Below are 26975 nucleotides of genomic sequence, written 5' to 3'. Positions count from 1 at the left end.
ATTACGTATTGGTATCTTCTCTTTCCAATTAAAATAATTCCTGGAGTTGTCACACTGGTCCATAATAGACATCTCTTCCCGTTTATTCGAGGGCCAAGAAGCACACTCATCAGAAAGGTGTAGATGCGAATAATTTTCTTATCAGCTCTTTATATCATAGTTGTAAAGGTACCTTCAGAGGTTCCACAAAACGTAGTATTATTTCTTTTGGCTTTGAAGTAGTAATAACGACATTAAATATGGATTCCATATTTACTGTCCAATGACAGACGGATCGAGAGAGAGCCACCGCAGAAAATGCACTGTTGCATCAAAATCTGAAAAGTTATAAAAAAAATCTGAAGAGGGATCCACGACAAGATATATAAAGGAGAGTAAAGGTCAATTGAATCGTTGATGATTTCAATACATTCACGATCTTTCTCTTGGTGTATTAAACTAGTCATGTTACACTAATTGAGAAAAAAAAGTAGAGACTACATATTCAACTTCCCTATACAATGGCATTCCCTCCACGTTTTTTAACTGGTGATAGCAAAACCTTCGGTGGATTCACTTCGACTTCCCGTTGGCCAACTTTAGTCCAGAACATGATCGATGATTTGGATTCAGAACTATCCACTAAAATAAAAGGTACTAACGTGTACTTACAAGGTCAAATTATCTTGAAACAACTACTGGAACTTAAACAAGAGATTAAACAAGATAAAAAATTGAGATCATTCACTGAGGAGGAAATTAGAATTGCTCAAGTTCCATTGTCCTTTAATGAATATTTGAGTGAATTTAATGATGCTACATGGCAACATGCGGAGTGGTTATTCACAGAAGTCTATTTGTACAGAAGAGTTAACGTCTATTTCAGAATGCAATCACTTTGGTACAATTTTGATATTTTTAACAAGGTCAAACAACATGCTTTCCATTCATCATATTATGGTGTTATTGAACTGGCAATTAAATATCAATCTTTGGAAACTGAATTAGAAAACATTAGTGATCCAACTATATTAAAGACGTTATTTGAAGAATTTATTGAAATTTCATTATGGGGTAATGCTACCGATTTATCGCTGTTAACAAATGTCACTTTAGAAGATATCAAATCACTTCAAGGTGAAAAAACAAGAGCTGACTCTAGAGCTAAAATTCTGGTAAATGATTCTGAAAATGCCTGGGAACTATTATTCTCTAAGACCTCGAACAAACAAGAAGTCATTAGAGTTGATTTTGTTCTTGACAACTCTGGTTTCGAACTTTATGCCGATCTGATGTTAGCTTCGTTTTTATTGAAGTCTAAATTAGCAACAAAATGTATCTTCCACTGTAAAGATATTCCATATATGGTGAGCGATGTTATGTTAAAAGATTTTGACATATTAGTCAAAGACTTACAGGATAGAAAATTCTTCCCAATTGCTGATGAACATAAGCAACATGCCGACACTTTAGACTTTTTCGCTAAAGCTGTTACTCAATTTGTTACAGATGGAAGCCTAGAGTTTGTAGAGAACTCATTCTGGACCTGTGCTATGGACTACACTTATATAGATCCTTCCGAAATAAAATACAATGGTGATAAAGTGCATGCAGATTTACTAAATTCTGATCTAGTCATCTTCAAAGGTGATTTGAATTACAGAAAACTAACTGGTGATAGAACTTGGAAACGTACCACACCTTGGCCTGAAGCAATTGGTTCATTAGCATCAAGTGGTGTAACTACTTTGAGTTTAAGAACTTGTAAAGCTGATGTCCAAGTCGCTTTAGATGAAGGTGTCGATGAAAAATTATCAGCTCTATGGGAAAAAGATCACCCAAATCAAGGTAGTTGGTGGTGTTGTAGTGGTAAATATGCGGTTATTTGTTACTGTGATGGCAAACAGTGATCAAAGGCATTGGGTTTGATTTATCTTTTCTCTTGATTCTTTTTATAACATTTCTAGTTATGATAATGCTACTTTAAAAATTGTTTATTCAAGACAACTATAAGTATATACAGTGTAATGTTTTATATTAATGCAAATTAATGTTATAGTATATATATATATGTATATAAACTAAAATAACTAATTATTCGTCTGTTCTTTTGATGTAGATGTGTTAACTTTATCATCTGTGTTACTGTTAGTACTGTTTGTTTGGTTTAACTGCTGCTGAGGAGCAGATTGCATCGGGAAGGGCATAGGGAAAGGTGCCATAGGGAAAGGTGCCATAGGGAATGGCGCCATGCCAAATGGAGGCATGGGCATCGGTACAGCAGGCATAGCGTTTGGAGTCCCAGCTTGTTGTTCGTTTAATTTCCTCTTCTTAGCATCTGGTTCTGCATTAGATAATTGATTATTTACATTGTTAATCTGGTTAACATCATGACGAGTAACACCTGCTGTAATATCAGGAATTATGTTATCTGTAACGTTTAATGATTCTTGATTGCTTTTATGTTCCTCAATGTACTTGTCGACTTCTTGTTTCCTCTCTTTGTCCTCCACCAGGGAGTCCAATAGTATATCTGGTGTATCACATCCTGGACAAACAAAATCACTTTCCACCAATGAATCTTCAAGTGCAGTTTTCGAGAAATATTTGTTACAACATTTAGTCTTTATTGGATCCTTTAACAGACCACCTGTTATTGGGCACTTCAAAGATTCTGGTAGATCTTTATAGTAGCCTTTTCTGTATACATTATTACCATTTAATAATCGATTCTGTTGTTTTCTTTGATAATCTTCCCAAGATGTTTGATCGGCAACTTGCACAACAAATTTACCTTCATCTGTTATCATGATCTTTTTTTGAGCCATCTCTTCCGCTGTCATACTATCTGGGTCAATTTCTACAGATTTCAAGAATTTCTTAGGGATACCTGTAGTCCTCTTTATTCTCTTACCTTCGAAATTAGGGTCAGTATTCGTTGGACAATTTTTAATCCAATGGTCTCTGCCACCACACCTATAACACATATACCCTGGAGGAGGAGGGCCATCTGCATCAGAATTATTTGCTGCTCCTGAGGCAGATTTAAAGAAAACAGGAGTAGCAGAGGACATTTCTTGTTGAGTCTGCTCCCATTGATTTTCTTGATTAGCAAACATATTGGCAATACGCTCTTCTTCTGTCACACCAGTTACTGGCCTTGAGGGACTAGCTGGATTCCCACCAAGCACGGTGCTCTTCTTCTGTAAAACACGAGGTTTACCTGTCACGTATCTCGTCGCATTGCCTACTGCAGCCAAGGCCCCCAATTTGGGTCTACTGTTAAGGTTTGTTGCCTTAATTGCAGGTGACCTTCTCACAATAACACTACTGGATCTTGGAATGACCTGGGCATCATCCTCATACTCCTCTTCAGTATCTGGCGTAAATAATTTTAATTGAAAATCTAGACCATCACCTAATTTATTTTCGAAGATGATTTCTCTCTTCAAATCAAACACAGTTAAACCAGTTCCATCGAATAAAATTCTTGAAGGGTCTTTCTGTGATCTAAATCTGTAAAATATTACACTACTCATTGATAATTAACCGTACACTTTTTTGAATATAAGGTATTTCTTAACCAACTTTATATTCGAGATAAATACAAACTAGTCTATTTAAGTTATCTGAATATCAGCTACCTTTCTTCATATACATTTAGTGTTTTTACATTTCAATAAAGTATTCAATATTCAATATTAAAGTTTAATTAACTATGTACATTTTTCATATTTTTCTAACTTAAAATTTGGAACATTGAAAAAGTACAAATGAGAATATTAGTCAGTTAAATATAATGAATCCTTAAGAATAAGAGTGTTTTAAGAAGTGCAGTGGATAACCGTGGCATATTTACAGATTGTATACAAGATCTCTTTATTTAGGTTTTAGTGTTGTGTGCATTTTTGTTTTAGAAAAAGGGAAGAGTTTCTGATATCTGATAAAATTAAATTAGGAATGTCTACACCAGGGTATTATGAGTTATACCGTAGAAGTACAGTTGGCAGTTGTTTAGTTGATGCATTGGATACCTTAATTAGTGATGGTAGAATTGAAGCCTCTTTGGCAATGAAAGTTTTGGAATCATTTGATAAAGTAGTATCGGAGTCATTAAGAGAAAATACTCAATCAAAACTTAACGTAAAAGGTTTGCTAGACACATATGGATTTTGTGACGATGTTTGGACATTTATAATAAAGGATTGCAAAGTTACAGTAGAATCAAATAAAACCGCAACCATCACTAATGAAAATGGTGAACAAGTAACATCCACAACTGATGAACAGCAGACGATACAGGTAGATAAATTAAGAATTGTTGCATGTAACTCAAAGAAAGGTGATTAAACTTCTTTGAAATATATTTCATATCCATTATCAGTGTTCTAATCATATTGTGTAACCATATATCAAATAAAATTAAATAAATAGATAAATTTCAATGTTTTATGATTTTTATTCAAGGAAAATGTAAGCAATGGCTATTTTTCAGAAAATAAGTAATGAATTAAACCTTAGCTAGATAAATATACATGCATGTATATGTTTATCTATATGTGATTAAGTTCTATTGAATATGAGTTTCCGAAAGGTATTTAATTATAACCGTATATTTGCATTCCCATTAAGTCAATAATATATAAGTTATAGGGATTGGTTATATATTATAAGTGCAGAGATCGCAGCCTTCAAGTTTTGTATTTAGCTGCTCTACTACATCATATAAGAAACATACAACAGTCATAAAATGTCAGTCAGACAAGAATACACTTTACTTTTGAGGTCTATTAAAGTTAAGATTGATGAGTCTACCTTCAGACAGAATTCAACAGAATTTCAAAATGAACTAGTCAACATCATCGGTAAATTATTATCATTAAAGGATAAGGTATATCATCATTTGGCATTATTTAGTGACAATGAATCTTTAGATGATATATCTACATCATCACTGGAGTTTCTTTCTATTGATTATTATTTAGCATATTTGTGCTCCAAAAAACAAGTGGTATCAACTCAAATTAATGATGACAGTTCCAAAAATAGAATGAAGTTAAAGTTTTTAGAGAAATCAGTACAGTTATACATTCAATTTCTAATTACACTACAAGAGTCTGAGATTTTGGATAAATATCTAGCTAAGAAACTAGATGCCTTTGAAGAGACTTACAAGCCTCGGCTATCTGAACTATATAATGTTACAGTAAAAGATCAAAATGATATGGCAGGTGCAATGTTGAAAAGACAACAAAAAATAGAGGGATTCAAGAATGCTAGAGCTGTTGAAGCACAATTGAAAGAACTAGAAAAGAGAATTGCCGTTAGAGAAGATGTAGATATTGATACAAATGATGATGAATTGCTGCGTGAGATATATATTCAGAAATTGAAGGTTTTAAGTTATACATCTTTCAATGAAATTGAACAAATATTATATGAATCTGAATTATTAGCTAACTTCTTGAAAGAACCTGTGCTGCAGGAGGTTAAAGAAGATAATGAAACACAGCCAGAAGAGAATTCTACTGGTGGTTATACAGAAAGGTTAGAAACCTTAAACAAGCCATTGCTTTCAAAAACAGGCAAAATTCTAAGGAATTTTACATTAATGGATAAAAAGACACAATTACAAAAGAAAGTTAAAGGGTATGGTCAATATGGTCCTACTATGACTGTTGAAGAATTCCTTGAGAAAGAGTTTGAAGAAGGAAGAGTACTACAAGGAGGAGAAGAACAACCAGAAGAACATGACTCTGATGATGATGAATGGCTAGATAAAGAGACCTATAAAGCAAGAGAATGGGACGAATTTAAAGAGGCAAATCAAAAAGGTAGCGGTAATACTATTAATAGAGGCTAAGAGTAAACAATCACCGAAATACAAATAGGGCATTTTAAGATATATATATATAATGTTGAAAAGAATATGACTAATGCACTGTTTTTATTAATAAATATATAATAATCAAAATTATAAATTAATATATTTATGTACAGAGAACATTATTATTTTCAAATGTTAACCTAGATATGGTAATGTGAAGTAAGAAGATAAAGCTTTGGAATTGTAAAAATTACAGGATGATTGGATATTCCATATTAGCTTAGACCTTTTCTTTTCTGATACCATGTTTCCAAATGGCAACGAATGGAGTAGTACCATCTTCACGGTAGTTCAACATGACGACCATGGCATCTGGGTCCATAGATTCACCGGTGTAGAATTCCCAGTCCTTGAAAGAACCAATGACTTTCTTGGCGTAAGTTTGAGCACCCTTTTCGAAAGTGGCAACAGCATCTGGGTCAGATTCTTGTAATCTAGCCTTGATAGCCTTCATGTAGCCCTTCATGTAAGTTAAGAAAGACTTCTTGTCGAAAGCAGTTGGTTGCAATCTGAAAGAGTGGACAACGTTGTTGACAAGTTCGGTACCGTCTTCAACATCTTCGTCACCACCTTCAGCAGATGGGTTGGCACCGATATCGATGTTGTCACCACCAACTCTGACCATAGCACAGTCAGCTTCATAAATGACATCGTCAACTAACTTGACATCGTAAGCATCGGATAATAATTCGTCGTTGGAGAAAATATCGTTGAAAATAATCATGGTTAACAGTTATAGATGGGTTCTACTGGTTCTTTTAAAAATTACTCAGAAATTCTAATATACCGATAAAAATAAGTATCATTTATAAGAAATTCAAGATAAGGCTAAGTGAAATATTTAAATATATTAAGATGAATTAAAGTTCTTTAAATAAAATAAAAAAACATTCAATTACTACAATCACAATTTGTGATTGAAACCTATTATTATTGCAGATGGTGATGGCAATAATGTTGACAATAAAAATTTTCTATGTTGGTTAGGAAACATCAAAAAAAAAATGTGCATGTTCAATAACGAACCCATTGACAATTTATTTTTTTGTTTCCTTGAAATTCGAAGTAAATAAATGCCAGCATATAGATAGTTCAATTAATATCGTCCCCATAGTAAAAGAGCTCATCGAATAATAATAACACATACTTCTTAGGTTTATCACAGGTAAACTGTTGTTAAAAAAAAAATGTTATCAAATCCATCGTCCAGGACCTCATCATTATAATTTATTTTACAACTCATCGCAAAAACTTTTCACATTTCTTTTTTTCGTACAAATTGATTACGAACGTATCCTTTTGGACGAACGTGGTCGAGTTTTGGAAAAAATAAAAATCAGAATATGTTTAGCAGTCACGTGATTGAAAAATCTTAAAATCCAAAGGTTAGTGAGAGATGACTAGTGTTGGTTCTTCCATTGTTATAATTTAATAAAGATAAATGCAATGTAGCTTAAGGGCACAGAATTATTTCTTTCAAACTAAAAGTAAGTTATTATTTTAGATACAATTGGAATACTTTATTGGCTACATTCTCTTTCGTATCAGTTGGAAGGTTATACTTTTCCAGATTTTCAAAGCCTGAGGAATTCGATAAATCTTTAATCATATCTGTGCCTTCAATTAAATTAATTGGTAAACTTGTCACTTTAATTCCTGTTTTCTGTATTTCTTCATTTAATGTTTTTGAATAACATGATAATGCTGACTTAGATGCAGAATATATTGATGTTCCAGGAATAATGTATTTAGAAGTTTCTAATGCAGACGAAATATTGATAATCTTGGTTTTCATCCGTGAGATTGACTCGTCGTGCCCTACTAATTGATTCTTAATTTGCCTTTTTTCTTTAATTATTCTTATAATAGTTTTGTTACACAATGTAACTGCAGATAAGAAATTGACATTCATTATTTTTGTAATTTTTTCATTGGATTCTTTGATGCTAATATTTTCTTGAGTTATGCCTGCACAGTTAATCAATAAACTTGTGTAATATACAACATCATGAGACAAACCTTTCTCTTTCAATTGTTTATTCCATATATCAATTAGACTAAAGACAGAATCTCCGTGTTCTTGTTTGGATACCATTGTATTGCCATCCAGAGAGAAATCAACCGTGTCGATGTTGGAACTGTCTAAAGAATTTGGCCATTGTGATAAATCAATCGCAAGTGCACCATGATGTTGATTCTCCTTGATAAATGATAGATGGTCATTTTGTTTTATTCGTGAAATAGAATGGAGACTTGCTCCAACACTTATACAACTAATACCATTCGATGATAACTTCTTGGTAATTTCCTTACCTATTCCTCTTGTTGCGCCTGTTATTATGGCGACTGGAAGAAATTGCATCTAGCACACGATAAAAACAAGAAAGACACAGTTATTCTTTCTATAATATAGTGAGCAACTGTTACTAGTTCATTAAACTCTTCTTTTTTTTAAACAGTGTGTTTGCAAATGATAGATTACAGTGTCATATACTTTAGAACTTACTTCAAAATATACGAAAGTTCAAAATAGACTTCTCAATAATGAGTAGGAATATATATATACCTTATTTTAACAGTTTAATTGACTATTTAAAAGAAAATGAATAGAACAAAGTATACACATTAAACAGTGACTAACGTATATAAACATGCAAAGTATTTAAGTATGTAACCACTAACTATCAAAAAATGATTAATTAGATGAATTAAAATTGAGACCATATATATACAAATAATTTATTTATTCTCAATTTCAAAGATAAAAATCTCAGCTCAACATCCGTTTTTATTCTTATGAGTCAATCATCATATCATCATTTTGTGAAATTTACCATTACACATATCAAATAACATTTAATAAATCAAATTAATTGATTTTCAAACTCTTGGATTTTTAAAGCTATAAATATTTTTGAGAAAAAATTCTACAATGTTATAATTGTATTTTATCATAATATATTTATAATTAGTAAAAGCCTCTAGAAGTTTGAGATGTATAATCGTAACCAGAACTGTAACCATATGGCTGTTGACCATTAACAGCCTGTTGTGCTTGTTGTTGTTGGTATTGGTAATATTGTTGATATTGCATTTCTTGTGGAGTCATTTGTTGCAGACCTTGTTGTTGATTTTGTTGAGAGGCAGCAGCATGTTGACGAGATTGTTGCTGTGATTGATCTTCAGCTTGTTGCCCAGCCTGTTGACCTTGAGCGCCTTGAGCACCTTGAGCGCCTTGAGCGCCTTGAGCGCCTTGAGCACCCTGGACACCTTGTTGGTAATATTGTTGATAACCACTCTTTGGAACTTGGTAAGGATATTGGCCACCCATGTTGTATTGTGGGTGAGCATATGGGAAGGATTGTTGGTAGAATTGAGCATAGTATGGCATGAAGGAACCACCGTATGGTTGTTGTTGTTGTTGTTGTTGTAATTGAATGTTGGCAGCAGTGGGAGAATCGGTAGCATTGCCCATTTCAGTAGCAGCAGAAGCGTTGGCAGTTTGGCCGTATCTTTGTTGCATATCATATTGAGTACCTTGAGCGGCGTTACCAGAAGAAACAGGAGTATTTTGACCCATGTGTTGTTGGTATTGCTGTTGAGCGTAACCATAGTTTTGGGTGTCGTACATGCCTGGGTAAGAATAACCTGGAAATTGGTTTTGGTACATAAAGTATTGCTGTTGTTGGGCGGCAGCGGCAGCAGCAGCGGCAGCAGCAGCTTCATTGGAGTGTTGCATACCATATTGTTGTTGACCATGTTGAGTTTGCTGACCTTGTTGATACAAGTTTTGTTGTTGAGCTTGTTCAGTAGTTCTATCTAGAGATTGTTCCATAGATTGTTCGATTTGAGCGTCAGGTTTAACTGCAGTGTGTTCATGGGATTGTTGTAATTGAGGTTGGTCGATTTCTTTTTCAGTTTCAACGGTCTCTGAAACAACAGTCTTTTGAATAGAAATAGCAGCTGGAGATTCAGTAACATCTATATTCTTATTGATAGTAGAAGTTTCTTGAACAGATTGTTCAACGTTGGAAGGGGATTCGGATTGAACTTGGCTGGCACTTTCAATGAAAGTTTCTTCCTTGACTACGATCTCTTCACTTGCAATAGTTTCAACTTCTTCTCTCAAAGCGTCGACATCATCCAAAGGAGATTCCTTCTTCTTTTGAGGTTTTGGTTTAGGAGCGGCGACAGCAGCCCATGACATCTTCTTTGGCTTTGCAGAATCTTGAGATTCTTCAGTTTGTTTAATTGGTAAGAATTCTTGTTTTTTCGATGTTTTTTGCACTTCTCCTTCATCAATTTGTTCATTCTGTGATTTTTTAATTTCGGCTTCAGTCTTCTCAGCAAAAGATTGTTGTTGTCCTTGTTGTTGGTCAATATTCTTTTTAGTCGATACATCTTTCTTATTGGCAATGTCAGCCCAAGAGGCAGCACCACCATTCGAAGTTGCATGTGAAGAAGTGCTGCTAGCTGTCTTTACTGTTGCGTTAGCGACTAGTTTTTCGCTATGTTTTGTGCTGTTATTATATGGGACTCTTTTATTTCTCACGTTAGGATTTGCTGAGGAATATCTATTGTTATAAGAACCTGCATTGTTTGAGTTTTTATCGTGATGACCGCCATGATACGATGAAGAATTGTTATTTGATGAATGCACTGACGAAGAAATATGTTCTCTTACTGTATTTGACGATGTATGTGTATTTGATGTGTTGTTTTCATTATTCGCATTAGAAGCCGACGAAGCGCTTCCGGCACCATTAGAAGAGGCACTGTTGTTTGCACTAGAGGCAGTTGCACTGCCATGACTGTTATGAGTATTATTATCTTGTATATTGTTTAACAATTCCTGTTGCTGTTGTTGTAATAGTAGTTCCTTTTTCTCCTGTTTTTCTTTCTTTGTTGGTTTTTTAACTTCATCCCATTTAGTAACGGCACCAGAAGTGATTTTGTCAATTATCGTTTCTAAATCATCGAATTCTTGGACTAGTTCGATTAAATCATCATTTGTCCAGTCTGGAAATAATTCGGATAGTGTTTCGATTTTGAATTTAGTTTGTGAATCTATTTTACTATTGTTGTGAGAATTGTGAGAATTATTACGACTGCTGTGTGTATTCGACCTCCTATACTGTGACGACATTATGGGAAAATCTTGATATTAATTGTATGTTATGTAGCTGTATAAACGTTGATACTACTTTTATAGAAATATGATATATACATTAAAAAGGCATCAAGAAATAAATTAGAAGTGAAACAGGATTAACAAATTTAAATAAATGAAATACATATTTGTAAATAAGAGAGATTAACATACAACCAAATAAATCAAGATAGTGAATAATAATTATTTCACAGATTGATATAGCATTAGAATAAAAATTCACACGTATTATATTACATTATTATATGTTGTTGTGTGTATTAACAGTTTAATGTTCTAATTGATGTTATAATATTGTACTATATAGTATCAAAAATTTACTGGTTTATTTAATTTTCATTCCTTTGGAAGACAAAATTTTGAGAAGAAAAAAAAAAGAAAATGTTTTGCTTCTTTTTTTTTTTTCGCTTGAAATTCTGGTTTTTGCATTTACAACAAAACAAGAGCATGACGAAGAAGAAAAAAGGATGGCGGTCGGTGGCGGTAGTACGTGCGGTCACGTTGGACGACAGCGAGAAAAAGAAAGATGGCCCGAGGAGGGGGGCGGTTCACGTTCTTCCTCTTAGCCGGGCTTGTTGCTTTGCCTAATTGGGTAATTTATCTGTTTGTGTTGTGCGGACGGTTTTATGAAGTTTGTTTTTGATGTGGGTGTGTTTTCTCGTTTGTCAAAAGAAAAGCAGGAAGGGGCGAGCGGGCGAGTCAAGGCTCTGTACGACAGCCCTACTACGTTCATGATGTGAACGGAAGAGACAGAAGTTTCCTATTTAGGTAGGCCGTATGCCGGTACTGTTTCGTGTAACATGAGCGGCGTTGCGTTTGGAGATGGGGTGTGTATAGTCGGGTAACTGGCGGTTCTCTCCAACCAGAAGAGAGTGATCTGGAAAGGCTTGGCGGTACTTGGAAGGTAAGACAAACAGTACGACGACGGCGACACAATATATATAAGTGTATATGAGTATAATTAATTCTTGTAATCTATGTGGTCTATGTACATGAGGCGGTTGTCTCGAAGAGTTTGCGGTTTTGATACTATTTACTATCTATAATGACGACTCCCACGCATGCTCTCTACATGACTGTGTCTCTTGTCGTTTTGTTACAATGTAAGCCGTCTTAAAGACCAACCTTTTTTTCGATCTTTCTGGAAAGTCGATCATTTGTCATCTTTTGTCTCGGTGAGAGCTCCACCGTTTTCAAATGGCGCTTCTTTTCTAGCGTCGTCTAACGTAGGTTTAATTCCCTGCTTGATCAATGCTGCGTCCACGCATGTGGTGTATGCATACCATTGTTTACTACACTCGTTTTCAATGGACTTCCCCTTTAAAAACTTCTCGCAGTACCATTCATTGAAACAGTCATCATATTCTTTCTTCAATTCCGTACACTCAGGGGCAAAACTATTAGACATCGTATTACCCATTTCCACCAGTTGTGTGTATGTGTGTGTTTCTTTTAAAGCCGTGCAATGAACCTCTTCGATCTTGATGAACTAACAGACATCAAATATGCATGCCCAACACAATTGGTAACTATGTTCAACAACTGTTAATAATAAATCTCTTCGTGTTTCTACTTATTTGGACTTTACTTTCTCCAGTTGCATTAATTATGGAAACTCGGTTAAGTAGCATAAGCATCGTTGAAAAAAATGATGACATTTGTACGCGTGTTTCTCAGTATCTAAAAAATACCTTCTTTTATATTAATATATCAATACATATATATAAGGTTTGTTTATGTGTGTTTATGTATGTATGTATCTTGATTTAGCTTTGCGTTGTGAAATGTATCACAGTACCTGGTTTAGGTGCTTCTTTAGTACTCTCATGATCACTTAAACTTTCCTTCATAGGGGAACTGTTGTATCTATCGCTATCTTGGTTCGAGTCGACTTCGTCTTGTTCGTTTTGTGTCGTCTGAAGTCGTTTTCTAGCAGACTGTTTCTCTGCAAAAGGAGATCCCATCACTGAACTGGATCCATATTCCTCCTGTAATAACAAAGACACTTTTCTTTTACGGTTCTGTCTTTGAATCGTACTCTCGCTCCCCAGTTCCATGTCAGCATCTCGTGCATTCTCTTCGTCACTGGAATCTGGAACTTTCAGTATCTTACCATCAGAAGTTATGTCTGCGGTGTAGTAATCTTGTCTGAAGGAACTATTTTCTTCTCGCATCGAGTTGCGATCATTACTTTTAGTTGGCTTCATCTCTGGCATTTTAGAAACCATAATCACCCCACTATTCGTATTATTGTTTACCGTACTGTTATTTGATGGGAAGAGTGTGTCCCCATGATTATGACTTATTTTGTTCCCATTGAGAGTATTATTGCCCAACTCATCGTTGCGTTTGGTGTAACTGTTCAAATCGATGTTTCCCGACTGTTGGAACATATTCATAAGCCAGCTTGAGCTGTCTATAATTTTCTCGCATATTTCACCATATCCCTGCACATGTGGCACTATATCCTGTGTAATCTTGTTAAAACAATAACTGAAATTCGAATCTATTTTCTGCAAGTGAATAGTTATCTCTTGTTCAAGTTTCTCCAACTGCTCTTCAGGGGACTGCGACGCCATCGTTGTGTTCCTATATTCTCAAGTTTTCCTATCGACCCTTGCAAATACCAGCTTGTATATTTACCCAACACGATATGCCACGCAATCCACAACCCGTCTATAATTCATTTAGCATGCATTTAGAAATATAGATATCTTTAAAATACATCTAACAATCCATTTGTTTTGATTTTTGGTTTCCCATTACTTTTTTTTTCGCTACTATCATTTCACTCGTAGTGAAACGCGAGAAACCGCATCTCTCATAATATCAAACAATTCGAATGCAATACGTAAATGGACGGTGACGATTATTCTATCCCGTGCGTGATATGATCAAAGAAGATGCAGTACTATCGAAAGAACATGACACAGTAGGGACAAGAACTAAGGGTGTGTGTTTTTTTCATGTCAACTACATAAATACGCCATACAATGCTAAAGTTATTTAAACAATTCTTGACTCCCAACGTACATACTGATGCACTTGCGACTGCCAAACCTCAATGTCACACTAATTGAAGTTACTATAGATTACGGACTAGTATATAATTTTAAAATGCCGGCAGCATTAAACCTCACCTTTGTTAATATTATGGAATACTTAACATATTGAACGTTGAAACCTTATAATTCAACTGCTGGCACACTCATATGTGCTGATTGTTAGTGTTTCTCGAGAACCAAGTTATCATCATTATTACTTTTGTGGTTTCTTTTTTTAACTTTTGGTTCAATTTTCATTTGCAAATGTGATTTCTACGGCGGGTTGTCAGTGAAACGTACACACACACACATGAATTGTCCGAAATCGAAATCGAAATGAAAATTGCAAAAAAAGAAAGAAAAAAAGTATTTCATTCTTTTACGTTGTTTCTCCCTCTCGACCAATAGCTGGGATATACCTAATAGTGATACAATTTTTAACATGGTCTCAGTCCAACTAACTTCTAATTTATTCAAAGCAATGAGTAACTCTTTATTCACAGATACATTCAAGGACGAAATGTGCAGTTCTTGGATTAAATGTCACTCTATCTCTATCTTAAGCCTTGTCTTTTGTCCATAGCATTACTTCCTATTATTCTGACTTTCCAAGCTTGGAAACCTGATTGTTTTTATTTTTATATACTAACGTTTATGATAAAATTCTTGGAATAACACAACCGATAGTCATTGCACTTTTTAATTATTTATCATCCATACATATACACAAACACACATACATATATATATATATAAGTATATATCGGTTGTTTTTATTCTGGTCTACTATTATACTATTTTTGTAGCATATCTGTTACTCCCTATCGTTGAAAGGGAACTATTCATTGACGGTTTGGAATTATATTTCATATATGCAATAACTGAGTCAATATAAACTATGTCTTCATTTAATTTTAAATTTAGGTTCAGAAAACCAGCAAATTATTTTTTTATTATCCCATGGATTGCTTTCATTCCTTGGTGGGGGATGTTAGTTGCTATGTTAGCATGCTGGGCAGGCCAAGGTCATCCAATTTATTGGTTCATGGACTCTTATCAGTTCCCTGTCTTTATTTCAGATATCGGTGCTACAAATCTACGTCCCCTTTTCATTTCTTGTGCTGGGTGGCAAGGCCTAGGTTATTGTATCACTTTAGCTTGTGAATTTTTCCAAAGATCAGGTTATTGGCCATTTCAAATTAGCAAATTTTCAAGTAAGACAACTGCTGATAATAATAATCCAAGGGATAATTACTATAATAGTGTTAGTTCCGAGTACACGAGGATGATGGCAACAAAGCATTATTATATGCCTCCATATTACACAAAGCACGAGAGAAATCTGATTATTGCTGCATTCTTCTTAGCTGGTATCGGCGAATTAGGTTTATTGTTCTGTTCCATTTTCTCTACTGCTCTATATCCACATGTTCACATTTCAATGGTCTCCGTTTTCGTTGCATTTTTGTTTCTATCAACTTGTTGTTTGATTGCTGAATATTTCCTAATGGGCAAGCATTACGCTATATTCCATCCTCTAGCTGATCCAAGTAAAACAAAGAAATATGAAGACATGCGTTGGAATGAATGGACTGGTTATGTTTGGAATAAATTTACAATCAGTGCTGTTCTGAAGACAGTCTGGTTGACTTTGGCTGTCATATGGGCCATTGCTTTTGGTGCTGACAACGGTTCCGTTAGTGCCTGTTTTGAATGGCTGTTAGCATTCTGGTACGGTTTATTATTCATAATCTTGTCGGCTGATTTTTACGTTGGAGGGAGATACAAAGAATCGCTATACTTCCACCAGATTGAATCTTTCGAAGGTTATTACAAATATGACAATTTAATAAGTTCATCGGATTCTTATAACACATCGGATTCGGATGGTTCTATAGATGCTCACATGTTGGAAATTAAAAATCAAAACACATCAGATCTAGCATCATTTACAAATGAACCAATTGTAGCATAATATAAAATATATCAAACTGTCTGAAAAAAATTATGAAAAGTTGGTTTATATATATATGTTGTCATTTCTTTTTACATTCATTCATGCATAATTTTATATCATTTACGATGACTTTCAATTTACTAATAATTATTTTTTGCAATCATTTCAATACCCAGGTTACTCGTTTTGTAATATAAATCACACCTCTTTCAAAAATACTTTGCGTTAGAACAACTCTATAGATGAAATGTTTAAGATCATAATTCTTAAAACCCTTTTCACTCGTTATTTTTCTCATTCCTTTCTATGTCGTTTATTTTACTGTTTTTATTTTATTTCGTACACTAGAATACATACTATAATACATCAAACACTTTAGGTAATTAAGGTAGATTAATAGTAACTACCTATATACATCTCAAGCTATATTTGGAACTAAAAAAGTGAAAGCAATTTACAATACATTTGACAACATCACCACATTATTGCTATATGCTTTCCGAATATAAAATTGTTGTAAAGTTTAATGGAATACATAGTTAGCCATCCATTGTTACTTGCTATTATTATTAGAAGGGAGGCTTTGACAATTAATTATAAATAATAAATAAATGTTCATCCATTCATTAAGCATAAAGCTTTAAGTAATTTATGTCATCTTCGTTCAATTCTTCTTTTTTTAAATGAATAATATTACGGCGCTACCATTTTAATAAAGAGGAATACACAACAGAAAAGGATATTTAATGATTTATCCTATTTAGGGAATATGTAAATAGTATCGGAACTTCGAATGTAACTGCAATAGAGATCCTGGCTTTTCAATTGTATGAATTAAGTAAGAAATTATTTTTCAATTGTAACTACAATTGAAAACTATTCATTAGTATTGCTGACCAATATACTTAACATCAAGTCTAAAATGTATTCCTTTAATTTATGTAACGATATCCTTCCAAGATTATAAGTACATCTCAATCTATAATTAGTCAAAACGTAAGGTAAGTGCTATATTCGATATAATAATAAAATAATTGTTAGTTAACTATACATCATTTGATATATTTTATTCGTTTCTTATAAATATTAAATTAAAACAATAGAATAAAGAAACTGTGAGGACATATTATAAGGTATATTTTGGTCATGTCATATAATTTTGAAGAGTGTTTTTGGGATCAACATGATAATGGTGTCAATGTATTGCTAACTCATATATCTTCGGGTATAAAGGCTTGTGATACTATGGTATCTTTTTTTAAACAAAGAAGTGAGTTAGAAAAAGATTATGCTAGAAGATTGGGTGCTGGCAATGATAAGTTAATGAAAGATATTTCAAATAGTCCAGATTATGGCAATGTTCAAGAGAGTCTGGTAGCTTTAGTTAACATTGAAAAGAGCAGAGCTCAAGCTCATTCAAAGCAAAGTGAAATCATTTACAGACAACTTTTTATCGATACAAGAGATTTTATTAGTCAGATCCAAGCAAAATACACAACGCTAAGTGGTAAGATTGAAAAGCTCAGAGTAGACAAATATAATAAAAGAAAAGGTTGTAAAGAGTTGAGTAAACGGTTAGAAGAAGCTGAATCTCGTGCTAGGAGTTTGAAATTAAACCAATTTAATACTGTTGGTGTCAGAAAATCTGAACAAAATCAAAAAGAATTGGCGAAATGGAGTAATAATTTGCAAGAAATTCAAAATCAATTAGCAGTTTTAAAACAGGAATATAAATCTTCTCAAAAATTTTGGTTAAGTGAATGGAGAAGTATTACTTCTCAATTTCAAGAAATGGAGTCAACAAGAATTAGCTTTATCCAAGAAAAATTGCAACAGTTTGCAGATGCGACAATGGAAACAAGCATATTGGAGCAGTCAAAGGATGAAAGTTTAATTAATCAATTAGCCATGTTTACTGCAATTGATGATATTGCTTCTTTTTCCAGTAAGTTTGGTACTGGTAGATTAAAAGAGAAAAATCATAAAGAAACAAAAAAGAATGAAATCATTAATGGCAATTATACTACTTCGCATTCTTTAGTTATGCCAAGAAAAGAAAGATCAAATACAATGTTATCCAAAGAGTCATCAGGTTCTAGGAACCTTACCCATAATAAAAGAAATTCATACGTTGAATCAATAAGGATGTTATCTTCTCAGTTACAAAAATTCAATGGTGATTCAAATTATATTGACTTAACTAAAGATGACTTTGATACAACTAAACCCGTAAAAGATCAAGACATGTATATGGCAGCAGAAAACATTGACGAAGTTCTGGCTAAAAATTATGAGATATCTAAATTCAATTCATCGAAGACTAAAAGATATCAAAAGGAAAAAAAAAGTGAAGATAAAGAAGAAAATCTCTCGTCATCTGGTTCATCAAATCCAACTGACTTTAAATCACATGTAAAAAATCAATCTAGTGTTGATACATTGCAAACTTCAATTTCTTCTTATACAAGTAATATCGATGATTCGGAGAGATTTGCTAAATCATGGAATAGTAAAAATAGAAGAAGAAAATCTGTAACGAATTTACAATTACCATCTCCAACAACTAGTGATAACGAGCAGGAGGAAAAAGAAGGAAAAGCTAAAGACTTTAGTAGAATGGATAATAATGAAGCAGAGTCATCTAAATACAATTTACCTTCCGAAAAATTAGTTGTGCCCTCAGATAAAGTAAATGATGATTTAAGATATAATAGTATGAATACAACAATTGTTAATCCACAATTGGACATAAGTACTAACTCAAAAGGTAAGTTACGTAGAAAATCAATGGTATATGGGGATGGAGAAAGCCCGATTAAAGAAGCCTTGTATAAAATGAATAGGATACAAAGTTCCGCAACGAATGCATTTGCTGAATCTAATCCCAAAGTTGGAAGAGTAAGAGATAATGGGATAACAGTTACATTACCATTGGTAACAAGTGATGGTTTAAATGTAATTCGGTATGCAAAGGCAGAATATCCATTAATGGAAAATGATGCTCCTGGTCTGGCTCATTTTGAGAAGAACGACTATTTATTGATAACTGAGGTTGTCAGTGATGAATGGTATAAAGGTGAAGTATACGGTAATGATATGATTGGGATCAATCATAGGAGTGGTTTAATACCATTTAATTTTATTCAGTTATTGAATTAAATTTTATCGGTGACAAATGAAATATACATTGCCCAAATTCATTAATTTATGAGTAAAACTCGTTGGAACTTTATTTCATTCTATTTAATATATAAATAAATATTTCCTCCATTAAGGACATTCTAATTCATTGTAATAATATTATATTTTGTAAAAAATATTTACTTATTCGACGATTTTAGCTTCATTTATTTTACTAACCTTTAAAATATTTAGTGAATTTTCGGATTTTAAGCTATATTAAAAGTATTAATGAAAATTATGATTCATAACAGAACAAAGATGTATCACAAAAACTATCAAAGGATTTGATCAAAACTAATTCATATGTATTAAGATCTATCTTCTTATTTATCTAAGAGTTACTGTCGTATTATCAAGTGGTTGTACGAATATATGCAGATGCTTCTCCGTGCACATTTAAGTATATAGGATGAGTACCATTTTTCATTCACCAGGCTTTAAAAGATCTTTGAAAATACTATCATGGATACCGGTGATAATAGCTTTTAATGACAATGTATCATATATTGCCAGAATTAAAGGACCTTCCATGCGACCTTCTCTGAATCCAAATGACAACGAACTTTCAACAGACTGGGTATTACTTTGGAAGTGGGGCTGTACACAGTCATACAACTTAAAACGTAATGATATTGTGTTGATTAAGTCACCATCCGATCCCCATAAAATATATTGCAAGAGAATTAAAGGGGTCCAGTTTGATACAATTAAGACCTTACATCCATATCCAAAGGAAACTGTTTTAGTGCCTAGAAATCATATATGGGTAGAAGGTGATAACGTAACCCAATCAGTTGATAGTAATAATTTTGGTGCAGTTGCGACAGGAATGATTGTAGGTAAAGTTGTTAAAGTAATATGGCCTCCAACTCGTTGGGGAACTAACCTAAATGAGACAGTTGGAAGGCATGATGCGCTTTCATTAGCAACTCGTCAGTGATCCGATAATTGGATACATAAGTATATATTCATGAACTTTATTGGCATTAACGTGTAAATAAATATTTAAATATTAAAATAGTTCAATGTTACATTTCTTATTTAGATAACTCTTCTATTAACTTATACGGGGTGTTATTTTATACTTTGATAACTGTGCAAATATGGTATTAATTTATTGAAAATGAATGAATGTGTATGTATGGCTATGACGAGTAAATATGTAAGGTTAATATTATAAAGTTGAGGGAATTTCAGAGAGTAAGTACTAAGGCCAATAACTCATTGCTCTTCTAAGCAAACCGTTAAATCTCTTTCATCTGCCTCATGTAGAGTTAACGATGCTTCGTTGGTGCCGCTTGAGATTGGCATTTCTTCTGCAAAAAAATTGTCCTCAGTATCTTCTGGTTTGTTTTGATTAAAAACAGAAAGATCATTAGCACTATCTAATATCGAATAAAACGATGATCTGCTAGTGGGTGATGAATTATAAATACTCTCTTTTGAAGAGTATGAACTACCCTTTGTAAATATTGACCTGGGTGGAGGGGGTTTAAAATTGACCTGAAATGGGTTTACTGAGCAATCTTCAGTTTTTGCTATGAATAAGTTTGATTTCGAAAATTCAGCCCTGTTATTATTATGTGATGTGGAATTTCTCAAAGCTGAATTTGATCTTGATATTGATGATAATCTGTATAATGAATTACTTCTGGATACAACTTTCCTTGACTCAGACCTGAATTTGTGTAATTCTTGGCCTCGATTCACAACATTTTCTTGTGAATCCATAGAAATATAGTTACAAGGAAAACATTGAAGCGAATACTTGTCAAAAAATGATTTATATCCACCATCTAAAATTACAATATCAGGATATAATAATGATGGGTAGCTTTCAAAATTTAATATTCTATCACAATTTCTTAGGTGAGAAGCTAAAATAGGACTCCTGAAACAACTAAATTCACAGTGAAAGATCACTAGTATTGGTTTCTGATTTGCATTTGATTTTATTCGCGATTCATTTAATAATTCCCACTCAATATCGTCTTTCGTTGAAATATTTAATGCATTTTTTACATGACCACCAAAAAATTCGTAGCTGAATCTTGTGTCAATTATAATGTAGGATTGATAATGCGGCTCGTATATTTTATTATCAATGATCTCGTTAAGTGTTGAAGGAGAAATGCGTGGGAAATTGTCTTTAGTATTTTTATCATTATTATGATAAAACAGTATATTTGATTCACTTAATACAGAATCAAATAGACTACTTGGGCCCTCGGCCGTTATATTTGTAGTTTCATATTCTACTTTATTATTAGATATCCTATCTCGCTTTTGTGTGTTGTTTAGAGTCACCTTTCCATATAAATTTTTTACCTCAATGGCCATCGAATTATTTCTTTTTCTTGCTGGATATTTTGAACGGCAATGATTCTCTGTATCTTTGTGAGAAGAAGTAGATTGTATTCTTCTTAATGAATTTGATCTGGTTTTCAAGATTCTGTTATCTTGTTTATTTGGTAAACTTATAGTTATATTATTGACAATCAAATCGTCACTATCAAAATAACTATCATGGTTGGCACTATTATTTCTATTAACTGTATTGGTATTAGATCCTAGAGAATTGAAACTAGATAAAAGTGGAGCATTTAATGGATTATCTATTTTCAAATTCAATATATGTTTATCCAGAGATTGTTCATCGTCGTATCGTTGTGATCTATCCATATTAGCCAAAGTGTTAATAACACTGTCTGAGATATCATGTAAAGGTAATCGATCTACTGTTTTATAATTTAACTTACTCTTTGATTTATTTCTGGAAGGGGATGCAATTAATAATTCATCACTAATTGAATCATCGTCAATGTACATTTTATCTTTAGCATCTTTCTCTTGTAAAGGAGATTGACTATCTTTTTTTGATGACGATTTCAATAACGAATGAATATTTTTGAATATTTTAGTACCTTCATGGAATGGACTAGTAAATGATAATCTTTTAGATGTATTGGGATCTAGATCAGTACTATCTTTTGTGTTCATAAATTGTAACCCCATTCTTTGTGCCTCGTTTATCGTCTCTAAAGTGAACAACTTTGTAAAATCCTACAATATGCCTGCTAATTTTATGAATCTTTTGTCTTTATCACCTTTTTAAGTTCAAATCTACTACGCTTAGGTTACTGTTTATTTAGAATCTAGGCATATTAAATGAAAATATTCATATCTTTATATATATATATATGATCATATTTTCATATTTCTAAATAAGGTCACTAAGTATGAAAATTGATCCGAAATGAAAACATTGAAAATAAAATATAAATACGGAATTATAAGGAATGTTATATCGCCCTGTTTCAGAATATTATTGTAGTAAATAATGGAAAGCTATGATTTATTGTGACATACATCATTGTAAGATAATAAGTTTATTTGAACTATGAAAGACTAGTTGATTTTATTTTCCATTCAATAATAAAAGCTTAGGAAACTAGATTGGGTAGACTGAGGATCTGAGTACTGGTTGAGTTATCTAAAGAATAAGGTAGGTCAATTATCATTATTTAATTATTAAAAATAAAATGTATATATATAAATGTTCTGTTAATATCTGTATTATGTTGTTGTTGTTGTTGTGTTCTTTTCAAAGTTATGTTTGTATTGCTCCCTGATTTAAAAATCTCCATGTCTTTTATGTGTCTTTAGATGTTGTGATAAATTATCACTCCTACTAAAATTCTTTTCACAGAATTGACAATGATATGGTCTTTCCGTTGAATGTACAGATCGTATATGTCTTTTCAAATGTTCACTTCTTTTAAATTTTTTCTCACACTTATTACATTTGAACGGTTTATCACTGTAAATAATTTGTGGTGATATTGAATTTCTTTTCACAAAAGGTAACTTATCCTTCGATGAAGCAGATTGCTTTATGGAAGTATGTATACTATTTCTCTTAGCTATAAAATTCTGTGAAGGATCTATACTTTTAGCCAACACGGGTGTGGCATTAATTAGAGTGGAAGGCCTTCTCTCGTTATTGGTTAAGAATTCTTGATCATAACTGTTTTTTGAATTTTTTCGTATAGATATATCATTTGGATTCATTGTTGTGTTACTGTTGTTGTCTTGTATAAATATGTTTGATGTGGGGTATGGAGATATGCTGTTTGAATATTTGATTGTTGGCTGAAAATTCCCCAGTAATGATTGTTCTTGAACTGGTACTGGACTCTCACTAAATAATGCTGAATTTGAAAGGTTCTCAGAATTGAAGTAAAAATAATTCAATGATTTGGATAAGTTTGTATCATATTCATAGTTAACAATGTCGTCAACATTTTCGTTTTTGTCTTCGTTTCCATTTTCATCTCTATTTCCTTCTTGTTTCACTAAACTATTTCGTTTTGTATTTGAGACATTCCAAAAATCAACACCATGAGAAATTGAATTTCTTGGTTGGTTCTGATCGACTACACTCAATGTACTATTATGAATCTCATTACTATTTGTTGTGGTATATTTATAGTCCACAGTATCTTCTTTCCAACCAATTGAAACGTTACTATTTGATTTATGCAATTTTTTGGGAGTCACTAATGTTGATTCACTAATATTATTGTTTTTATTAATCAGCAGTCCATCTAAATAACTATTATTAAAGTTAACATTAATATTATTAGATAAACTTTCAAATTCTAAATTAGTTAGACTATCCAATTCTAACACAGCTGCGTCATTATTAAGCAATTCATCTAAATCCGCCATTTAAAAGATATATATGTATATACATATAGATGAAAAAAACTAAGGATACAGTAATGAATATATTATATTTAGGATATTTCTTCCTTAAAATTTCCACCTATAGTACACTTTATTACTGGCCTGCATATAAAACATACCAGATCGCCAATGCGGATGAATAATGTTAACTGACACTTGTAACCACGTAACAAGTACACGATAAAAAAAAGAAACTAAGACAAGCATGTATCGGAACGTATACAAAATTGTGATTGACTTCAATTACATGAGCTTATATATATATATAAAATATTCTTCATGCATGGAGATAATAAGAGAAGAAAGGAAGAATAAGTACTGTAATACAGATTAGGAATTTTCCCATACTTAAAAAAGGACAAACGAATTTAAAAAGCAGCAAAAAATATAGATGGTATTTTTATTATGTAGAGAGTGTGGTATTTGAAGTAGTTATTCCTCCATATATAAAAGTAGATTTGGCCTGAATACAAACTATTAAACAGACAATCAATATAGCAAGGAAATTTTGAGGAACAAACCTTAAACTTGACGTAACAAATAAAGTTGCAAGTTAAAGTATCTTATAGTATATCGATTGTAAATAATATTTTGAAAACAAAGATAACCCACCTTTCTCGAATCGAAATAACCAAGTTTTTATAGCAATTTTTCAAAACAAAGAGATATGCATATACATATTTTTGGGCAATTGTCAAGGAAGTGCCAATAATTGAAGTTTAACAACTAGACATATCCTTACTACGATATATGTCGAAAATGTGCATAACATACTATTGTGTTCTAATTGTTGTTGTTGTTGGGAATGTTTAAGTATTTCAATTAATGCAGTATGTGTTGTATTAAGTTATTTGTACGGTATGTAGGGGATTGTTGACAAATTCAATTAAAACGAAAACAGAATTAGCTTATTATCTTGTCATCATTTTCAGGCGCTCTTCTCTGCTTCTTCGGATCTTGTCTTTGCTTTTTTTCTTCTTTCTCTTTTCGAAATATAATTTAGTTATTAGGGTGAACAAAAGAAACATACACACGACAATTACAGAGCAAGTTTAAAAAGCCCGGATTAAATTACAATTAAAAATGTAATTAGAGTGAAAGCGTTGTAGAATAAAAAACAATTCAACGCATCTTGTCATGTGTTTTTTTGCGTTTTTGTGTTGTATATTTTTTGGTTTTTTTGACTTTTTTTTGCTATTAAAAGCAGCAAAGCACTTGTAACTGATATTGTATTGTGTCGTGTAATATATATATATTGTATATTGCTTAAATAATCATTATTGCTACCATGGATATTAACCCTCAAACATCTATTTCCGTTATGCAATTTCAATATCCTAAGAAGTGAACAAGAAAGATCGCGTACGACGGAATGCCAGTTCAACATAATTACTGTGCTTGTCCTCTCCAGTTTCGTGGTGTGCTAAACAACGAAACTGAAGAAGACGGGTTAAACAGCTACGGCAGCCCGTAAGATGTACTAGATGAGGTTATTAAATAAACAATTCAGCTACCCGAATCTCTCCGAAGGAAAAAAACAAGGAAAATAAAATCTGGAAAAGGCTATTTATATCGGGTCCTGGAGTTTTTATCCATGGGTATCCAGTTCCGTGCAGATTGACATTTTATCTCCTCCCTTTTAATCCCTGATAATAGAATTTCACTATTTATTTTTTTCACTTCGCTGATGCATCGACGAGCAGTAGTAAGAACAACACTAGATATAAGTAAATACTCAAAATTAGCCTTTGTTATGCTCAGGGAGACGATTCTAAACGAAATACTTTACTAAAATATGCACGTAGTTACTACGACAGTATGTACTTCTATGCGGTTCTATGCCTTGTTCTTATGACTACATTCGTACTTACGTCTTTGTATAATCAATCGTTCCAATGACACCAATACATATGCAGTTCTCCAATCCCGCGTCCCCCCTGCCTCTCCCACATATGTTTCTGACACCAACAAAACACTCATTTGCGCAGATTCGCAGATTCCAATATTTTCGTTTGTGCTTTTTCGTTTTTCGAAAATATGATCAAAGAAAGGCCGGGTACCCACTTCTAAGATTTCGTTTTTGCAACTTGGCAAGATGGTGAAATATACATATTACTTTTGGCTATATGGCATAGCTGTTCTAATAATGTTGTTTTTTTTCACTGATTGTAATACGTATGTATCTTAATATCCCATGCTTAATTCTTTATCAACTTCTAATGAAGGTTTTCTTTTTTGTTTTCCTTCTTTAATATATTCTTAACTTGTTATACTTATATTCAAAATTAACTATTCTTTACCGCTAACGACATCATTACATTTGTTTTTTGCATTTTTTTCTACGATTGAAGAAATTCTTATATTTAGAAGAACACACTCTATCGAGTCATCTTATACACCACACACACGCATACGCATAATTATATATATATATATATATATATCCAGTTCTTTGAAGAATGCAAGGTGGAATTAGAAGAAAGAGAGATTTATTACCAAAATACCAAAATGGTGCTTCCGGTGCAGGTGCCACTCGTCTAACTACTCCAATGAAAAAAATCATTGTCTATTTCTGTGCCTTATTCTCTCTATTCGTAATGATGTCCATTGCCTTCCGTGATGAAAATTCGGTGGATTTAAGAACTGAGTTGGATAACACAGTTAAAATGGTCATGAATATGTACTATAAGGACTACAACGCTAAAATTGAACAAGTCAGTGATGAAGAAGCTAGAAATTTAAAGCAAGGTAGCCAAATTACAGAGGAAAATTCAAGTGCGGTTCAAGGTGCTGGTGCCGGTGCTGCTCAAGGTGCTGGTGCTGCCCAAGGTGCTGGTGCTGCCCAAGGTGCCGGTGCTGCCCAAGGTGCCGGTGCTGCTCAAGGTGCCGGTGCTGCTCAAGGTGCCGGTGCTGCTCAAGGTGCCGGTGCTGCCCAAGGTGCTGGTGCTGCTCAAGGTGCTGGCCAAGCTCCAAATGATTTATTAAACAATTAAACTATTCAGTTAT

General features: G+C 33.0%; 15 protein-coding genes across 15 annotated transcripts; 7 read left to right on the top strand and 8 right to left on the bottom strand.

The window, feature by feature from the left end:
• Window positions 1-500: 500 nt before the first annotated feature.
• TPHA0C02710 (putative methyltransferase) lies at window positions 501-1889 on the top strand (the record flags this gene model as incomplete). The annotated part of the gene is made up of 1 exon (XM_003684810.1): window positions 501-1889. One exon carries the CDS (start codon window positions 501-503, stop codon window positions 1887-1889), a length of 1389 nt encoding a protein of 462 aa, XP_003684858.1.
• A 180-nt stretch (window positions 1890-2069) lies between these two features.
• MPE1 (cleavage polyadenylation factor subunit MPE1) lies at window positions 2070-3518 on the bottom strand (the record flags this gene model as incomplete). Its single annotated transcript, XM_003684809.1, has 1 exon — window positions 2070-3518. One exon carries the CDS (start codon window positions 3516-3518, stop codon window positions 2070-2072), a length of 1449 nt encoding a protein of 482 aa, XP_003684857.1.
• Window positions 3519-3939: 421 nt separating this feature from the next.
• TOA2 (transcription initiation factor IIA subunit gamma) lies at window positions 3940-4329 on the top strand (the record flags this gene model as incomplete). The annotated part of the gene is made up of 1 exon (XM_003684808.1): window positions 3940-4329. One exon carries the CDS (start codon window positions 3940-3942, stop codon window positions 4327-4329), a length of 390 nt encoding a protein of 129 aa, XP_003684856.1.
• A 400-nt stretch (window positions 4330-4729) lies between these two features.
• Window positions 4730-5842, top strand: TAP42 (Tap42p; the record flags this gene model as incomplete). Its single annotated transcript, XM_003684807.1, has 1 exon — window positions 4730-5842. The coding sequence occupies one exon, from the start codon at window positions 4730-4732 to the stop codon at window positions 5840-5842; it is 1113 nt and encodes a 370-aa protein (XP_003684855.1).
• Window positions 5843-6086: 244 nt separating this feature from the next.
• TMA19 (Tma19p) lies at window positions 6087-6590 on the bottom strand (the record flags this gene model as incomplete). Its single annotated transcript, XM_003684806.1, has 1 exon — window positions 6087-6590. One exon carries the CDS (start codon window positions 6588-6590, stop codon window positions 6087-6089), a length of 504 nt encoding a protein of 167 aa, XP_003684854.1.
• A 771-nt stretch (window positions 6591-7361) lies between these two features.
• OAR1 (3-oxoacyl-[acyl-carrier-protein] reductase (NADPH)) lies at window positions 7362-8228 on the bottom strand (the record flags this gene model as incomplete). The annotated part of the gene is made up of 1 exon (XM_003684805.1): window positions 7362-8228. The coding sequence occupies one exon, from the start codon at window positions 8226-8228 to the stop codon at window positions 7362-7364; it is 867 nt and encodes a 288-aa protein (XP_003684853.1).
• Window positions 8229-8834: 606 nt separating this feature from the next.
• Window positions 8835-11012, bottom strand: DEF1 (DNA damage-responsive RNA polymerase-degradation factor DEF1; the record flags this gene model as incomplete). The annotated part of the gene is made up of 1 exon (XM_003684804.1): window positions 8835-11012. One exon carries the CDS (start codon window positions 11010-11012, stop codon window positions 8835-8837), a length of 2178 nt encoding a protein of 725 aa, XP_003684852.1.
• Window positions 11013-12189: 1177 nt separating this feature from the next.
• MDM35 (Mdm35p) lies at window positions 12190-12456 on the bottom strand (the record flags this gene model as incomplete). Its single annotated transcript, XM_003684803.1, has 1 exon — window positions 12190-12456. The coding sequence occupies one exon, from the start codon at window positions 12454-12456 to the stop codon at window positions 12190-12192; it is 267 nt and encodes an 88-aa protein (XP_003684851.1).
• A 346-nt stretch (window positions 12457-12802) lies between these two features.
• On the bottom strand, window positions 12803-13615 carry ASK1 (Ask1p; the record flags this gene model as incomplete). The annotated part of the gene is made up of 1 exon (XM_003684802.1): window positions 12803-13615. The coding sequence occupies one exon, from the start codon at window positions 13613-13615 to the stop codon at window positions 12803-12805; it is 813 nt and encodes a 270-aa protein (XP_003684850.1).
• Window positions 13616-14978: 1363 nt separating this feature from the next.
• Window positions 14979-16055, top strand: SFK1 (Sfk1p; the record flags this gene model as incomplete). Its single annotated transcript, XM_003684801.1, has 1 exon — window positions 14979-16055. One exon carries the CDS (start codon window positions 14979-14981, stop codon window positions 16053-16055), a length of 1077 nt encoding a protein of 358 aa, XP_003684849.1.
• Window positions 16056-17183: 1128 nt separating this feature from the next.
• HOF1 (formin-binding protein HOF1) lies at window positions 17184-19196 on the top strand (the record flags this gene model as incomplete). Its single annotated transcript, XM_003684800.1, has 1 exon — window positions 17184-19196. One exon carries the CDS (start codon window positions 17184-17186, stop codon window positions 19194-19196), a length of 2013 nt encoding a protein of 670 aa, XP_003684848.1.
• A 433-nt stretch (window positions 19197-19629) lies between these two features.
• IMP2 (endopeptidase catalytic subunit) lies at window positions 19630-20160 on the top strand (the record flags this gene model as incomplete). The annotated part of the gene is made up of 1 exon (XM_003684799.1): window positions 19630-20160. One exon carries the CDS (start codon window positions 19630-19632, stop codon window positions 20158-20160), a length of 531 nt encoding a protein of 176 aa, XP_003684847.1.
• A 281-nt stretch (window positions 20161-20441) lies between these two features.
• On the bottom strand, window positions 20442-22235 carry MIH1 (putative tyrosine protein phosphatase MIH1; the record flags this gene model as incomplete). The annotated part of the gene is made up of 1 exon (XM_003684798.1): window positions 20442-22235. The coding sequence occupies one exon, from the start codon at window positions 22233-22235 to the stop codon at window positions 20442-20444; it is 1794 nt and encodes a 597-aa protein (XP_003684846.1).
• A 618-nt stretch (window positions 22236-22853) lies between these two features.
• On the bottom strand, window positions 22854-23951 carry TPHA0C02580 (C2H2-type zinc finger protein; the record flags this gene model as incomplete). Its single annotated transcript, XM_003684797.1, has 1 exon — window positions 22854-23951. One exon carries the CDS (start codon window positions 23949-23951, stop codon window positions 22854-22856), a length of 1098 nt encoding a protein of 365 aa, XP_003684845.1.
• A 2477-nt stretch (window positions 23952-26428) lies between these two features.
• On the top strand, window positions 26429-26962 carry TPHA0C02570 (uncharacterized protein; the record flags this gene model as incomplete). Its single annotated transcript, XM_003684796.1, has 1 exon — window positions 26429-26962. The coding sequence occupies one exon, from the start codon at window positions 26429-26431 to the stop codon at window positions 26960-26962; it is 534 nt and encodes a 177-aa protein (XP_003684844.1).
• Between the last annotated feature and the right edge of the window lie 13 nt (window positions 26963-26975).

Source organism: Tetrapisispora phaffii, chromosome 3 (genome assembly GCF_000236905.1).
Source record: "Tetrapisispora phaffii CBS 4417 chromosome 3, complete genome".
Lineage (NCBI taxonomy): Eukaryota > Fungi > Ascomycota > Saccharomycetes > Saccharomycetales > Saccharomycetaceae > Tetrapisispora > Tetrapisispora phaffii.
This window is presented reverse-complemented; position numbering and strand designations above follow the sequence as displayed.